The sequence below is a fragment of the Typopeltis vanoorti genome, chromosome 20 (assembly GCF_054136105.1).
Source record: "Typopeltis vanoorti isolate ZY-2024b chromosome 20, IOZ_Tvanoo_1.0, whole genome shotgun sequence".
NCBI lineage: Eukaryota > Metazoa > Arthropoda > Arachnida > Uropygi > Thelyphonidae > Typopeltis > Typopeltis vanoorti.
In genome coordinates, this window is record NC_143568.1 from 28,145,449 (window position 1) to 28,164,285 (window position 18,837).

Genomic DNA, 18,837 nt, shown 5'->3' on the forward strand with positions numbered 1-18,837 from the left:
TAATACAATAAAAAGTTAGAAAAGATTAGCTGATTTGTAAAGTACTATCTCCCATAAAGGGGATAGACGTAAGCCGTCGGATCTGTTTAAGTTAGGAGAATGAAGTAGAGTTTCACATGCTTCTTTATAAAGGCGTTCCATGAGAAACTGACTTTTGTGAAGAACTCTTGTCTTTTTCCAATGAACTCTGTGTCTAGTGAAGATGGCATGTTCTGCAAGTCCAGACTTTTCAGGTTTAAAGTATTCAATATAAGATTGGTGTTCTTCTAGCCGAATGGAGGCAGATCTTCCCGTTTGTCCGAAATAACATAATCCACAAGAGCACGGAATCTGGTAGACACCTGGATGATTAAGATGTGGAAGCTTGTCCTTTGGAGAAGCGAGAAAGGTGGAGATTTTTCTAAACGGTCGAAAGGCAACAAAAATATTCAGTGGTTTTAAAATTTTTGCTATACGTTCACTGATGCCTTGTATATAAGGGATGGTAATGCGCGTTATTTCCTCTGTGTTTGAAGAGGGAGACATATGAAATCTACTCAAAGTTCTTTTAATGAAGTAATTCTTATAGCCATTAGATAGAAAGGAAGAAGTTATATATCGTATTTCTTTCTGTAAAAGATCGTCTGTAGAACAAAAGGAGTGGGCCCGATGAACCAGTGTTTTAATAGTTCCTGCCTTTTGACTGGGATGGTGATGAGATTCCGCATGGATATAATGGCCTGTATGAGTCTTCTTTCTATAAACAGAGAAATGTAGGTTACCATCTGGTTGGCGAAGAATTAGAAGATCTAAAAAGGCTAACTGCTTATTTGATTCTACTTCTAGGGTAAACTTGATCCTAGGATGAAATGCGTTTAACTTATTGAGAAATTGGTGAAGTTCATCAGAAGAGCCATTCCATACAGCAAAAATGTCATCGACATATCTGAACCAATGAGTAGGTCTGGGAGAAATATTGTCAAAGATACGTTGTTCAAAATGTTCCATAAAGAAATTGGAGATAGCAGGAGAGAGAGGATTACCCATTGCTGTTCCTTCAATTTGTTGATACAACTTATTTTTAAAAGAAAAATAACCAGAATTTATTACAAAATCAAATAAGTTTACAATGTCTGAAGGAAATTCCTGTTGTAGTAATTCAATACTTTCCGAAAGAGGCACATTTGTAAATAAAGAAACAACATCTAAACTGATCATGATATCAGAAACGTCCAAATGAAGATCTGAAATTTTATTTTTAAAATCCAAAGTATTTTTTATATAAGTATCAGGTTTATCAGTTCTTCTAGTTCTTCAACTAGAAGAACTGATACTTATATAAAAAATACTTCAGACTTTACATTAAAGAATTACTTCATTAAAAGAACTTTGAGTAGATTTCATATGTCTCCCTCTTCAAACACAGAGGAAATAACGCGCATTACCATCCCTTATATACAAGGCATCAGTGAACGTATAGCAAAAATTTTAAAACCACTGAATATTTTTGTTGCCTTTCGACCGTTTAGAAAAATCTCCACCTTTCTCGCTTCTCCAAAGGACAAGCTTCCACATCTTAATCATCCAGGTGTCTACCAGATTCCGTGCTCTTGTGGATTATGTTATTTCGGACAAACGGGAAGATCTGCCTCCATTCAGCTAGAAGAACACCAATCTTATATTGAATACTTTAAACCTGAAAAGTCTGGACTTGCAGAACATGCCATCTTCACTAGACACAGAGTTCATTGGAAAAAGACAAGAGTTCTTCACAAAAGTCAGTTTCTCATGGAACGCCTTTATAAAGAAGCATGTGAAACTCTACTTCATTCTCCTAACTTAAACAGATCCGACGGCTTACGTCTATCCCCTTTATGGGAGATAGTACTTTACAAATCAGCTAATCTTTTCTAACTTTTTATTGTATTAAATATTTTTTATTTTTTTTATTTTTTTTTTTTAATTTTTTTTTTTAGGAAAGTTATTGACCTTTTTAGTTATCTTACACCAGCTACTTAGGTGGCACTTTTTGGAATTGTCAGTTAATGTTTGATTTTTGTGCCTAATTGTACTGAAGATGCCTGTGACACACGGGAGAAAATTATACCATTAAATAATATTTCTACGTGAGTTTTTCCGTTATTTATTATATATAACATTATCAGATCTTATATTTCTATCGTCTAAGGCACTTTGTACCGTATCAATCCACCTATATCTTGATCTTCCTCTGGGTCGTTTTCCTGCCAACCTGGCAGAGAACACTTCTTTTGCTAATTTTTCCTCTCCCATTCTATTTAAATGACCATACCACAAGGGATTAGCTCTGCTAATGCATTCCTGGATGCTGACAATATCAAGTTCTTTCCTAATATCCTCATTTTTAATATGATATTGCCATTGATGCCATCTGTTCACGCCTCTAATCTTTCTCAGGACTCTCATATCTGCGGTCTCTAGTCTTTGGTCAAGTGTTTTACTTCTGACCCAGATCTCAGATCCATAAGTTAAAACTGGTTTGAACACTGTCTTGTATACAGCTAATTTAGTGTTCCGACTAATTTCTCTCTTACTCCATATGAATTTATTCAGTTGACTTCCCACCATACCAGTTTTGCTGATTCTGTTGTCTATTTCTATATTTAATTTACCATCTTCAGTAAAAATCGTGCCTAAGTAGCTGAAATGTTTTACTTGTTCCACAGATTCTCCATTCACAACACAGTTGACATTTTCAATGATTCTGCCTATTTTCATTGTCTTTGTCTTTTTATTGCTGACCTTCATACCATATCTATTACAACAGCTATTCAATTTAGTCAGAGAATCTTGCAGACTTGTAGCAGATTTATTCTGAAGTATAACATCATCCGCATAAAGCAAAGAGCTGACATTAACATCTCCAATTTTGATATCAGGTTTAATACCACTTTCCTTCATAATGTCATCCATATAGATAATGAATAACAGAGGGGATAATGTACATCCTTGTCTCACACCAGATTTAACATTAAACCATCTTCATGTACTTCCTTCAATTCTAACTGCTGACTTACAATTCAAATAAAGACTAAGTATTGCTTGATATAATGCCCCATTGACACCATATAACTGCAGCGTATTGAATAGCTTCTGTCTTGGCACCTTGTCATATGCCTTTTCCAAATCGACAAAACTTAAATACAGATCTTTGTTATATTCCCAGGCTTTCTCGACTATTTATCGTAAAGTGAAGATCTGATCCTGACAGCCTCTATTTGTCTTGAATCCAGCTTGTTCTTCACCAAGCTTTTCTTCCACAATTCTTCTCAACCGTTTCTCAAGTATACTTGCATAGATCTTGCCAGGAACACTCAGTAGGGAAATACCTCTGTAATTCTCAGATTCAGTTTTATTTCCCATTTTATATATGGGTACTATAAGAGCTCTACTCCAATCATCGGGACTTCGTCCCTCTGTCCAGGCTTTCTAAACTATGCAGTGCAGCCACTGTAAGACTTTTATACCACCATGCTTCAGCATTTCTGGTCGAATATCATCTACTCCTGTGCATTTCCACATTTCAATCTTATGATGGCTTTTTCTACTTCGAGTATGGATATGTATTCCTGACTGCATGCCTGGTCAGTGTTTTTTATCACTGTGCTGTCATCACTGCTTGTTTCATTTAGTAGTTTTTCAAAGTAATTACTCCATACTTCAAGGATATCTTTTTCTCCTGTTTTCATGTCAACTTTATCATCTCTAACTCCTTTTGCACTCTTTCCTCCATTCCTAAGTTTCTTCAACAACCTCCAGAATATTTTGCCACCTTCTTGATATTTATTTTCTATATTCTTGCAAAATCCTCCCATGACTTTTGTTTAGCTAGTTTTACACACTGTTTAGCTTTCTTACATTTGTCTCTGTATTCTGTAAGAGTAAAAGCTGACTTATTTGCCAGGAACTTTTGATATGCTTTCTTCTTTTCCTTCACTGCCTCTTTAACTTCCTGTGTCCACCAGGGAGTTCTGATTTTTTTATCCTTGCACACAACCTCACCACATGCCGGCAGAATCAATCAATGTTTTCTTCAGAGTTTGCCACTGAATCTCCAAGGCTTGATTCCTGTTCTCAAACTCTTTCATTTTCTTTTCAATAATCTTTCTGTATTTTAGTCTACAGCTCACATCTGAGAGCTGCTCAACTTTTATTCGCTTTAAAACTTTCTTACATGTTATTCTTTTCAATATGAAATTCAATTTTATCCTGCTCAAGACTAAATAGTGATCACTTCCAATTTCAAATCCTCTGTACACTCTGGTGTCCTGCACCAGGGAGAAAACATCACTATCAACAATAACATAGTCAATGAGACTTTTCTTATTCCTAGCCTCTTCTCTCCATGTGAATTTGTGCACATTTTTATGTTTAAACATGGTGTTAGTAATAACCAGTCCATGTCCTGAGCAGAAATCCAACAGATATTTGCCATTATTATTAGCTTTGCTCTTTTCACCAAATTTTCCCAAAATATTTTTGTATGGGTGACATTCATTTCCTACTCTGCTATTTAGATCCCCAACAAGGACCAACTTTTCCTTTTTCATTGTGTCACTTGCTTTTTCTAAAGCATCAAAAAATTCCTCCACTTCTACCTTAGTAGAACCTTCTGTGGGACCATAGGCACAAATAAGTCTCATTGTCCAGTTCCCCATTCTCATCTTTGCCCACATTACTCTACTTGAGACTGACTGCCATTCAAGAAGATTAGCCTCGTATTTTGTGTTGAATACTATGGCTACTCCTTCTTTTCCTTGATTGTCATTGCCTGAATATAACATTTTGTATTTATTGCTCAGAAAGATCTCACCAGTTTTGGTCTTTTTTGTTTCAGTCACCCCTATTATGTCGATCTGGTGCTTATCGAATTCCTCAGCTAGCTCCATTTCTTTGCCATTCAGGCTTCTTACGTTGATAGTACCGATCTTTAACTCTGGTGATGTTGAGTTGGGGTTTGTTTTCAGATTTGTTCCAGTAGCTGACTTTTCCTGTTCGCCCTGGTTCCCTGGCGAAAACAACGGGGGCCTTGTTTAACCGGGCGATGCCCCAGCCGCATGAAATTTTGTCATGTTGTACCATAATTTTTTATTTTGGTTTAACCAATAAAAATACAATTTGGTCGGCTAAATCCCAAATTGCTAGCCCATCCTCGTTCATTCAGTATCAAAGTAGATACCCAACAGGGTGCACCACGAGAAGGTGAGGATTGGACATTAGGTCAGAAGCCCTGGTCGGTTCTCCGCATTCCTTTAAAGGCTATGTGGAGGGCACCTCTCAGTTATACAGCTTTGACCCTTAAGCACCCCGGAGAAAATTGTAATATATTATTATTACATGACACCTCCAATCAGTCTAAAGAATCGTTGAGGGAGGGCATCTACTCAACAGCTCTGTCTCCACCACTCAATCCACTAACTACTCCAACTCCATCTATTGTCCACCACCACCACCACTGCTGGTATTTTCAAAGACAATCACAAACATCCATGTCCACGGCAGGATTCGAACCCACAGCCTTTTGGCTGGAGAGCAGATATGCTAACCACTTGGTCAAGGCTGGCATTATATATAATATATATAATTACTATACCATGTTCCAACATAAAGATTATACACAAGTTCATGTGGAGAGAAGATGCATGCAAGAAATAAGAAAAGTCTCAATGTCACTGCTATTGTTGATAGCAATATCTTCATGATGGTAATATATAATTAATCTATTATATATAATAGATTTGTTTATAATATATTTTTTATTTGGTATAAATTAAGGATACCAAGAAATTATATACTTGCTTTAATCCTTTATCCAAGTGTAAGCAAACAAAGTTTGCCCCTGAAGTATTTTCAGGACTAGGGCAGCTCTTATAAGGAGGTTGACTTCACATCACTTGCCTTAGTATCCCATAATGCAAAGAACATCTCCTTACAGACATGTATGATGCTATGCATTATGGGAAGAGTCACTACCCAGACCGGTTTCGATCTCCTGAAGTATTTTCAGGACTAGGGCAGCTCTTATAAGGAGGTTGACTTCACATCACTTGCCTTAGTATCCCATAATGCAAAGAACATCTCTTTACAGACATGTATGATGCTATGCATTATGGGAAGGGTCACTACCCAGACCGGTTTCGATCTTTATTGAGATCTCTTCTGTGGGAGCCAGACCCAGAGGCGATACTAAGGTTGAAGTAATGCAGAAGTCATATTTTCATATATGAGTTGCCAAAAGGTGTCACACCTTATTGTTAAATAACTCTGGATTAGAGAAAGATGTTAGAAGTTTTTTCACTTAGTAGTCATACTATAAATTAAAGATACCAAGAAATTATATACTTGGTTTAATCCTTTATCCAAATGTAAGCAAACAAAGTTTGCATTGACTTTTCTAATTCAGAGTAATTTAACAATAAGGTGTGACACCTTTTGGCAACTAATATATGAAAATATGACTTCTGCATTACTTCAGCCTTAGTATCACCTCTGGGTCTGGCTCCAACTGAAGAGACCTCGATAAAGGTTGAAACCAATCTGGGTAGTGACCCTTCCCATAATGCATAGCATTATACATGTCCTAGCTTCCTTATACGAGTTGTTCTAGTCCTGAAAATACTTCAGGCATAAACTTTGTTTGCTTACACTTGGATAAAGGATTAAACCAAGTGAAAAAACTTTTTGTGAGCGAAGGTTTCTGTCGGTAAGCAGTTCTGGAAATAGTTTTCAGTATTGAAACCACATGTTTATTAAACAATAAAAAATAAAAGAATAAAAAACCCGACAAGTTTCATTCATCGTAAGACTTACATCATCAGGGGTAATGGTGTATAAAAGTTTAACACAACAACCAAAGATTAATGATAATGAATAGTCCATTAGATGTTTGTTTGACTTCACAACTGTTCATTAATTGAGAACCTGAATACAAAATCATACATTCATTACTATGTGCTTGTTGGAACAATGCTACTTGTTGCAACGTTCTGTGGCTCATGTTTGTTATATCCGAGGTTCGGGGCAGTTAAATGTTTGATCAAGCCTTGATTTTTATTGCACTGTTTAGGGATTCTAAACATTTTTGCAGCTTCTTTAAATTTTCTTGCGAAACAGTTCTTATCAGGCTTAGCATTCCACACAACTACTAGTGGCCACCAAGTACTCTGGCAACAGACAAACATGTCATATGTTGATAAGAACTGTTTCACAAGAAAATTTAAAGAAGCTGCAAAAATACTTAGAATCCCTGCACAGTGCAATAAAAATCAAGGCTTGATTTTACATCAAGTGTGGTCGTCTACCTTCATCAAAAATTTAACTGCCTTGGACCTCGGATATAACACATGTGAGCAACAGATTGTGCCAACAACTAGCGTTGTTCCAATAAGCATACAGTAACGAATGTATCATTTTGTATTCAGGTTCTCAATTAATGAACAGTTTTGAAGTCAAAAAAAACATCTAATGGACTATTAATTATTCTTTGGTTGTTGTGTTAACTTTTATACACCATTACCCCTGATGATGCAAGTCTTACAACGAATGAAACTTATCGGGTTTTTTATTCTTTTATTTTTTATTATTTAATAAGCATGTTGTCTCGATACCGAAAACTGTCTCCAGAAAAAACTTTTTATTTGTTAGAATAGTTAACACTGAGAAAACACCATCAAGACTACATATCAAATTAGAAAATGATAATTATTAACATGAATAATCCAAATTCCGAATAAGTGACAAGTCTATTGTTCACCTGTAAAAGATGCTGAACTTTAATTCCCTTTAAAACTTTCTTACTTATTGTTATTTTCAAATCCTCTATATACTCTTGTGTCCTGAACCATCATAAAGATATTGCTATCAACAATAGCAGTGTCATTGAGACTTCTTATTTCTTGAATGTATCTTCTCTCCACATGTGTAAGTTGTGTAAATCTTTATTTTGGAACATGGTGTTAGTAATAAATAGTCACATAATTATTTTATTTTAATTATTTTAAAATAATTTCATATAATTTTTGAAGTTTTTTTTTCTTCTCACCTTAATAATAAGGTGAGACACCTTTTGGCAACTCGTATAGGTAAATATGACTTCTCCATTGCTTCCACCTTGGTATCACCACCTCTGGGTCTGACTCCCACTGATGAGACCTCAATAAAGGTCGAAACTGGTCTGGGTAGTGGTCCTTCCCTTAATGCATAGCATTATACATGTCTACAAGGAGCTGTGCTTTGCATTATGGGAGATACTAAGACGATGAGTGATGAGAGCTTGGTCCACCTTTACCACGAGTTGCCTTGGTTCTGAAGATTCTTCAGTCGCAAACTTTGTTTGCTTACACTTGGATAAAGAATTAAACTAAATTTATTATAATTTTATATAATTGTTTTATGTTTATATTTTCCTTTCCTTCAGATCCCTTTTGGAAACTACAAAGCCATATTTAGTTAACTGCCTTAGAGTTCCAAGTGTGCATACACTTCTCCTTCTGGCTCATAGTTTGGACACCAATCAGGACTTCACTCGGTAAGATGTAACAGTTGTTGTACAGGGTGTCCCAAAATTCATGCAAGAAGTAATTTTGATAGAAAACACAGGTTTTTAATTAAAAATTGTAATTTCTTATTTCATAAAGTATACAGTATAGGGTTATGCATGGAATAGCATATCGGGTAAATGGCCTCCACAGCTTTGCTGGTACATACACACTCTTTTGTCGAAATTTTCCATGACCGTTTTGCATAAATGTGGCTGAATTTCGTTGATACAGCGCTCAATTTCCTCCTTCAAGGCGTGGGTGGTCGTGGGCTTGTTGGCATAAACCTTAGACTTCAAAAAACCCCAAAGAAAAAAGTCCAACGCCGTTAAGTCACATGATATGGGCGGCCAATTCTGATCACCAAAACGAGAAATTACATGACCAGAAAATGACTCATGCAGTAATTGAATTGTTTCTCGGGCTGTATGGCATGTGGCACGTCTTGTTGAAACCACGCGTCGTCCACATCCATATCTTGCAATTTAGGCACAAAAAACTGGATTATCATGTCGCGATAGCGAGCACCATTAACTGTTATTGCCTTACCAGCCGCATTTTCAAAGAAGAATGGACCGATGATGCCTCCAGCCCAAAATCCGCAACAAACAGTGACACGTTGTGGATGCATTTGTTTCTCAATAATCACTCGTGGATTTTCTAAACCCCAAATGCAACAATTTTGTCGATTAACGAAGCCATCAAGATGAAAATGAGCCTCATCGCTGAAGTTGATTTTGTTCAAAAAATAAGCATCCACTTGTTGTTGTTCCACAATCCATTCATCAAACTCTCTTCGCTGTATGTGGTCAGTAGGCTTCAGTTCTTGAGTCAGTTGAACTTTGTAAGCATAAAGATGCAAATCTTTCATGAGAATACGCTGTAGAGAGCTTCTCGAAATGCCCAATTCAAGACCATGGTGCCGAATTGATGTTCCTGGACTCTCAGCAACACTCTCACGAACTGCTTCGATGTTTTCTGTTGAACGACTTGTTGAAGGATGGCCAGAGTGTATAAGATCACTAATTGATCCAGTTTCCTTGAATTTTTTAATTAATCTTTTCACAGCTGATGAAGTTAAATCACTATTCCGACCATATTTTGTACGAAAATTGCGAACTGTAGCTGCCAAACCTTCATTATTTTTAAAATATTGCTCAACAATGAAAATGCGTTGTTCTTTCGTGTAGCGCTCCATTTTTAATAACCCTGAACTGTCAGCTGTCACGCTGTCTTTTTTTTTCTTGTTGGCAACACTTTACCGCACAAATGGCGCTAAATTTAAATCTTGCGTGAATTTTGGGACACCCTATAGTTCTGATTATCATAATGAATTTTAGATGGAAATATCAATATTTTATGTAATGAATAATCTATCTATCTACACACACAGAAACCAATTCTTAGAGAGACTGTCAAGGTATAGGTACCCTCTGGTATAGACATGCTGCAAGTTGCAACATAAGTATTCGTGTTTGTAAAGCTCTTTCTTTTCGTGACTAGGTTGATTGTAATATTAGAAATTTAGTGAAATTGTGCACCACACACACTTGACACAATTAATGGCATAAGACTGTGTTTAATATTGAGGACTGAAATTTTTTATTTTATTTTATATCAAACCCACACATGAAAGGTTGTGAAACCTGTAAATTATTAGTGCTGTGCATGTGTGTGGACATGAGGTTATGGAGAAAGAAGGAATCTAATGATTCTTTCTTTCTCTAGTAACTCCTTGAGGAATCATGGCAGCCAGATTAGAAGAGAATTGTCCATGGAAATACCTGTAGAGAAGACATTAAGGCTGAAATTGAACATTTATGAGAGTGATTGGAGTGAATTTGTGAGATCATCATTTAATCAGATTATCCTCTTACAGATAGCACACTTCCTTAAGCATTTTTAGAGAGGGTTTTGGTGCATCATCCACAAATGTGTATTACAAATTACAGAATTATGCAGATTCAGGATTTATATTGTGTTAGTAATTGTAAAGTGAGAAATAATATCGTGAGCAAAATAGAATACCTAGTTTTGGAGGCAAAAGAAGCTCTGGCAGAGATGTGTTTGTACCAGAAAAGGCTAGAGGCAAAAGTCAGCCCAGTAAGATAAATCTGATCGTGCTTGGAGATCTGGGTATTATCAAAATAAAGAGAAGACTGTCTTCTTTTTAAATGTGAGAAACAAGACAGGTCTGTGTTTTGGTAGCACAAGTTCACAAGGTTATCCTTGCACCTCTGGCAAATGACAAAGAGACTAGAATTTAAGGCAATGGTATGGATCTTTGAAGATCTCAAAGCTTCAAATGATTATGTATTACAAAGTTTGTCGAATAAAGAAGAGAAATGAAATGTACAGTCACTAGCAAAGCTATGGATGGGATTTGAGTTCAGTTAGAATGTCATTTGTTGATCAGATGCCCTAGAAATATCAAGAGCAACTATGGAAGTTTCTCCATGCCTTTCCATGTTCCATGTCTTGTGAACAAAGGTGAATGGTGGTGGCCTGGAGATCATCTGTGGACCAAGAGAGGAGGAATCCATATTAGTGATCACTAATTAGCTTTTGGGCTTCTAATAATGGAGGAAGTTGGCTGTTGATGACTATCTCTATAAATTTTGAAAGAAATGAGACAGAAGTAATTGTTTTATAATTTACTGGCTGATTTCTTTCATTTTTGGAATGTGTTGAGTATAGGCTTGTTCCCATGCTGTAGGGTAGACAGTTTAGTAAGTGATTAAAAATGCAAAATAGGAATGTTAATTCTGGAGTACAAGTTTTTAGTGCAATAGGAGAGATACAATCAGCACCAAACGACTTGGTGGTGTTCATGTTATTCAGGATTCTTCTGATTTCTTTCTGTTGAAAGACTGGAGGAGACATGGAGTAGGCTGTTATTGGTAAGATAAGAAGTAATTTGCTCATTTTGCTTTAGTTACTTGTACAGGAGCTGGAGGAAAAGAATGATATGTATCATTACATGACACTGCTACCATTTCATCAGATGAGTAAGATGTAATTGTTTGGAAGAACAGAAGTTGCACCTATTGACTGTGGCAAGAGACCAGAAGGCTTTATTGCCTTTTGAAATGTGGCAAATTTTCTCTATTTGGCCCTTTCAAAATCAGATTTAAATTTGTTGATAACTTTATTTACATCTACGGCAAGCTGCACTATATGCTGATTGTGAAGCTTGAATTTGGTTTTGAGCCACTTGTTGGAGAATAAGGTGTGAATAGTGGTTGGGATTTTGAGTCAAATAATCCTAATTGAAATGAAGGAACCTTCATTCCAATTAGAATTAATTTTGTGACTCAGTTAGAGTAGGCATTTGGATCAGGAGAATATAAAGTATAATCAGACCATTGAAAGGAATACTAAAGGTACAGAAGTCATCCCATTTGGCACCATAGTAAGGACATGTGATCGAGAATGGCTGGGTTAAGGATGTTCTATGGTAAAGGAAACTTGAAGAAGGTTATGATCTGAGTTACCAAGAGAACTCTGACATTTACAATATATATTTAGAAGGAGAGATACAGAAATAGAAAGTTTTTTTTGACTTAGTTACAAATTAAATTAAACTTAAGAGAAAATTATATTCTTGTTTAATCTTTTATCCAAGTGAAAGCAAACAAAGTTTGTGCATGAAGTATCTTCGTGACTAGGGTATTTGTATGTAGAAGCTGATGATTTCACATCATTTGCCTTAATATCCCATAATGCAAAGCACACACATCCTTTTGGACATGTATAATGTTATGCATTATGAAAAGGGTTACTACCAAGACTGCTTTCAACCTTTATTGAGATCTCATCAGTAGGAATCAGACCCAGAACAGATACTAAGATTGAATTAATGTAGAAGTCATATATTGTCCATATACAAGTAGTTCAACCTTGGTATCTGTAAAATCTCTTATTATTAAAAAAAAAATATATATATATATATATATATATATATATATTTTTTTTTTTTTTTTTTTTCTATGTCAATTTTACATGTGCAATTAAATTACATCTTATACTTGTAAGTAAAATAATGTATAACTCACTGTACTGAGATAAATGCTGTAATTAAATGTTTAAAATATTTGAATAAGAACTACTAGATTTGTAACTAAAATTAAGCTCAAACAGGATTAGGCTAGGAAACCTAAGGCTAGCAACAGTCGCAAAGGTCACTGAATTATGAGTTTTCTCGCCAAAACCCAGCGATAGTGTGGGTGACGGAGAAAATCCTCCAGTAAATCCTGGGGGACTTCAGAGAAGAAGGACTAAAGTCGGGAGAATGATATAAAAAACAGAGATTGAGTGGCTGGGGGGGGGGGCTGTTGTTTCGAAGTTTGTTCCTGTGCCAAGCCTTTCCAAGGATGGGGAGATTCGCATTCTTGCGAGCAGCAGTTCTGACGAAGATGGGAGTTCGCTATTAGCAGAGATGGCCTTTTCAAGATATCCCACCATGAGATTCCCCAATGATCTACTTGTGTGCTGAGGTATCGCAGCCATGTCCTGGTGCCCAATCGAAAGTTAGCTGGGAAGAAGCGGAACATGCCCGTAAGCCTTAAGGATCTATGACTGTGTAATGAACTAGAAAGATTGTAACTAGAATGTTTCATGTAATATCCTAGATTGTGAAATACAAATGTTGGTTCTGTTATCTAGTGGCATAGAGGGTGGTAGAAAGAATCGTAAAGTCTTATTTTAGTTTGAGTGTGAATAGTAAAATACAGAGATCTAAAGATTTGCTTATGTTATGTAATGCTAAGAGTGAATGTAGTTTGAGTTTTGCCTTTTATTGTTTACAATGTGAGAGAAAGTTAAGTGTGATATGTATCATCCAAGTGTCTGAAAAGTTATATGTAATTATGATTTCTTTGTCTTAAAGCTTATGCAAAATGCTTAATTGATTTTTTGGAGAATTAGACATGTGACAAGTATTGTCTCCAGTGTACGCTTGTTGTCTTGGTTAGAACCAGACACGCGATAAGTGTTGATTGAATGTTGTATATAATTTGTCTTAGTGAGAATAAACATGTTTTTGTTAATAGCTTGCCTGATCTTGTTGAGCCAATGCACTTCTCATAAAAATACCGAACCTGTGTGACCTATGAGTAGTAATAGCTACGAATGACTGATTAAATAATAGGAGTTTCTTTAGATAGAGTTAAATTGAGAGTTATCTGTGCTTAGCTGAATATTTCCCTTGTATGTAAGGGAAGGAACAATTCTTTTACGCAATCCTGAATGGCACAGTCGATAAAAAAAAATAAATAAATTTTTAAGGATCAATACAAGTGAAATACGGCAAAGTAGATTAAGGACTTGGCTCTTGCCAGAGGCTTTTCCTAAGTCTACAATTCAAGCACATGCAAGAGCATATTTATGGCCTTTAGAGAAGGGGAGGGAAGTAAAACTAAGTTAAGGACTAAAGGATTAAGATTAATTGCGAGTTTTATGTGTGAATTAGAAATTGAAGTCTATAGACAGTTTGAGCTAGCTTAAGCAACTATGATAGAAATTAAATGAAGAAAAATATTACAGTGGCGCAGTAGACATCTATTCGTTAAATCCTTAAAATAAATAATAAGAAGAAAATATAATTAAAATTTTACATATCTTCTGGATTTCTCTCTCACGGATGAGATCGTGTGATTTGCATTATGACATATTAATGATCTGGCTTCCACTGATTAGATCCCAGTAAAGATTGAAACCAGTCTGGGTAGTGAGCTTCCCATAAGGCAATGCATAACATTATACATTTCTGAAAGGGTGTGAGTCCCTGAGTCCCTCCCTCAATGAGTCCCTGACTTAAGAGAGTCAGGGACTCATTGAGGGAGGCCACATATTACACACACCAGCTATCATACTTATTCTTAAATTCATTCACACTGCTTGCACTCACAACATCCAATGGCAATCCATTCCAATCACGCACCACCCTTTGGGAGAAAAAATCTAGCCCTCACCCCCCTTCTTAGCGGCATTCATTTTCAGCTTCCAAGGATGCCCTCTTGTCCTTTCATTATGGGATATGAAGTCATCGGCCTCTATATTCAAGTAACCTAGTTGTGAAGATATGTCATATGCAAGTCACTTGGATAAAGGATTAAACAAGAATATAATTTCTTGGTAGGTTTAATTCAATGATGGGGGGAGAGAGAGTTAAGAAATGGTCCAGGATGTTAGCAGAATTATGAGAATCATCTGGGTAGATGAACTTGTTCGTCATAGGTCATTGCAAACAGCATAGACTCAACATCCCTACCAGTTTGATCCATGAATTAGAGAAGGAAAGCCAGTTTAGGTTTTGAATGTTGAAATCCTTAAGGAAACCCCAAAATTATTAGCTTGGTGATTTAATGAAGAGATCATTGTCAAATCTGTGATTAGTTGGAATGTCCTTAGATATTTGCTAATCTGGTTGGCCACATGGAGTATATCCACTCTCTAACCATAAACCTGTGGGTTTGAATGCAGCCATTAGCATGGATTTTGGTAAATACCTTAAATGAATTTATCTCTTATTGTGAGACCATGCCCTACTTATTCAAAAGCCTGAAGGCTTGGAAAAAAAAAAAAGCGTTTCTATCCTTGCTCCATCCACAATACTAATGTACCAAAAGTTTTTACAGTTTTGTATAGTTCCTTTTATTTAAGATTTGCTATAGTTTATTATAAATTATGCAGATCAGGCTTCTTTTTTCTAGTCAAAGAATACCATATACATCTGCACATTAAATCAATCATGTTTTTAGTTATATGTTTTACAGTAAAAATTATCCATACGTTATTATCCACTTCTGAAATCATGTTTCTCTTCTTAAGCTTTGCTTCTGAAATACCTGTAGCTCTTTCATTTAAGTTATAATTTGTATAAATTAAAGATGCCAAGAAATTATATTCTTGGTTTAATCCTTTATCAAAGTGTAAGCAAGCAAAGTTTGCGCATGAAGTATAAATAAGTCACGACTGGGCTACTTATATATAAATGGAATAATGATTTCACAGAAATTGCCTTAGTATCCCATAATGCAAAGCACATCCTTTTGGGTGTGTATAATGTTATGCATTATGGGGAAGCCACTACCGAGACCAGTTTCAACCTTTATTGAGATCTCATTAGTGGGAGCCAGACCCAGAAGTTATACCAAGGTTGAAGTAATGCAGAAGTCATATGTTTCCTATATACAAATAGTGACTTGTATATAGGAAACATATATACAAGTCAAGTCTCACACTGCCATGTGGCATTTAGCTGTGTGCACTGGAACTCATGTAACACATGTTATTCTTATCATGTGTTTATGCCGTTCTGTGATTTCGCCACGAATGCAAAATTAGAACAAATGGCAAATGTAAAATTTTGCATGAAACTGAGATCTGCCACAGAGACTCTTCAATTACTTTGTAAAGCATATGAAAATGAAGCCATGAGCTGAACTCAGTGTTTTGAGTGGTACTTGCATATTAAGGACAGAATCACTTGGAGGATGACCATCCACCAGCACAACCCACAAAAAATTCGACAGATCATCCATGCGGATCGACGCATCACCATCCAGGAAGTTGCTGACAGAGTTAAGATTTCATGTGGGCAGCTCAAGTAATCATCACAAGAGATTTGAACATGTATCGTGTTGCTGCCAAGTTCCTTCCATGTCTCTTGACTTCTGACCAAAAGGAACACCATGTGAACATCTGTAAAGATCTTCATCAAAAGGCCATTGATGACTCAATCTTCATCTCAAGGGTCATCACAGGGTACAAGACTTTGGTTTACTGCTATGACTCCAGAGACAAAACTGCAATCATCACAGTGGAAGAGTCCACATTTTCCAAGACCGAAGAAAGTGATAACAAAAGAGAGTGATAACTCTCTCCTTTGTACTCTCTTTAATATATCAGAATTGCTACAGAAACCAGGAGACCAGACCTGTGCACAGTAGTGCAAGTGAGGTTTTATCAAGGCCGTGTAAAGAGCCAAAATAACATCCTTATCTTTACATGTGAACATTCGTTTCAGCATTCATTTACCACGTTGAACTTCAACTTCCTATCTATTAACATTCCAAGATCTGTAGCCTCATCAGTTTCTTCTAGCCTAATCCCACCAATATGATACGACATTGGATGTCTAATCATGCCGAAGTGAATGACTTTACATTTACTCACATTGAATTGACACCCATTTTCCCATGCCCATAATTCCAGCCTATTCAAATCATTCTGCAAGTTCTGCATGTCAGCAGCATTCCTGATTACCCTACCTATCTTTGTATCATCAGCAAATAGCTGTATGTCGCTTGTCAAATCCTTTCCAATATCATTAATGTACAGATTGAATAACAGTGGACCAAGCACTGATCCTTGTGGTACACCACTTTTATTTTTTTAATCTTTGTACTGGTTATGGGCAGTACTACCCTTACATCACATACAGACATCTCGTCCAAACTTGATATAGGCCTAAGCCTTTACAAGTGTTTTACCCTATGCCTGTTCTAGTTAGCATTGTACTCATTCTCTGGTGGCAACGCCACCAGAGAATGAGTACAATGAAAGGAAAGAACTTTTATATCCTTCTGCGTAACCCAAGCTATTTTAAGTCTTTATAACTATCTGCGCTCCATATGCCATGTAAAGAGATGGTGGCGCTGGTAAACCTCGGAGTTGCTCCCATGCTCCTCCCGTATCTTACTAACTAGATCTTGGTTATTCTTATAATAGTTTACCTTATTATTATGGCTATAGGCTAGCGGGCACCATGTTCCCACCATCTGGGCATCAACTACCCAAACATCGACATCTCTTTTAATCACTAAGTCTGGCTTACTCAAACGTGCAGAGGTCCTATAATGTGGTTCCACTGCAGTCTTCCAACCTTTGTTCTTAAAGCGGTTGTTCAGAATGGAGACCACGGCATCATGCCTCTGTACGTGGATTCCATGGGTGTGGAAGCAACACTGGTCTCTATGAGACAATGTCTCATTGTAGTGGCAGCCAGCCCTACAGTTTGAGTCGTCACTACCCCATCAAGCTGTGCGGGCTCGAGTGGGTAGGGCATTGATCCTTGTCCTGATAAGGTCAATATACTCTGGTGCCATCCCTTACCCAATCATGCTGGGGAGGCACCAGATATGACTCTTTTAAAGGAGCACCATCTACAGAAGAGTGCAGCAGAGATGCCCATCTCTTGTGTTCTGCAGGTGCTGACTCAGTTAAGGTACCTTGATAATGGGACTAGCCTTTAGCCTGCCTTAAGTCTTCTTGTATTAATGGGCTATAGAAAGCCTCTCTGCAAATAGGGGAAGAAGATAGTTCTAATTTTGCGATTCTGGACAGCCGCAGCCATTGGATCACCCATCTAAGTGATGGAATCCCGAGCCTGCTGTCCTTCACCCTCATGTGGAAATATGCAGTAGGGGTGTCAGGCAGCAGTCGGAGCCATGATCCCACAGATGAACGGATAGCCCTGTCCATTGGGGCAGTACTGAGATATATGTTCTACCAACTTGTGGTAAAAGCGAGGTAGGAGATAGTGGGAAAGGAGAAACAGTCTTTGCTGGGGCTTGAGAGGAGCTTTCCTCAAAGAAGCGATCCCAGCTTCTAGGATAGAAGGGACAGAAGACCTTCCCTTTGGGGCGAACATGATACCGAGGTATCTCCACTCTTCCAGGATGGTCAAAGCATGCAACGGCCTCCCGTGCAGTGAAAACTCTATGGTCTTGACCTTAAGCTTCTTGTCACAACTAGAGGGGACAAGAGCTAAAGAGCAGGACTGCTGTACATTAATAGAAACGCCTCGAATAGAGAAAAAGTCAACTGCCCAGTCAAGGAGTTCCTGCAAGCCTCCCTTAGTAGAGGCTATGAGAATGAGATCGTCCGCAAAGGCCATAGCATTAAAAGAAGAAGCGCCTAGAGAGTAGCCTATATGGCTAGGAAGAGAGTGAAGAAACTCATCTATGACGCAGTTAAAGAAAAGGGGAGATAGAGGATCACCCTGGCGAACACCCTACACTGCGGGAATAGAAGTTGCATGGGATCCTGTAGTGATGGAGCTCCCCAAGTATAGCTCCATAACATAGGAAAGAAAGGGTTCTGGACATCCAGCAATAGACAGCACTCGAAGGACAGCAGGAAGGGAGATGCTATCAAAGGCCTTTTGGAGGTCCAGTGATGGCATATATAGATGCTTAAGGTGCATCAGGAATCAGAGAGAAGAGAAGAAAGAAGATATATATTCTCGGCACAGCTGTCAGAAGGAACAAAAGCTCTC

The 18,837-nt window shown here is 37.2% G+C and overlaps 1 protein-coding gene across 2 annotated transcripts in view; it reads left to right on the top strand.

Moving 5' to 3' along the window:
- Positions 1-18,837, top strand: part of LOC150095301 (putative ATP-dependent RNA helicase DHX34) — a 152,755-nt gene that overhangs the window by 105,139 nt on the left and 28,779 nt on the right. For both annotated transcript variants that reach the window (XR_016550042.1, XM_090409988.1), the window contains exon 13: positions 8,435-8,545. Coding sequence is in view for 1 of the 2 variants with exons in the window: in XM_090409988.1 (XP_090266114.1) it covers positions 8,435-8,545 (111 nt within the window). In the remaining variant the exon portion in view is untranslated. The remainder of the gene's footprint in view (positions 1-8,434; positions 8,546-18,837) is intronic.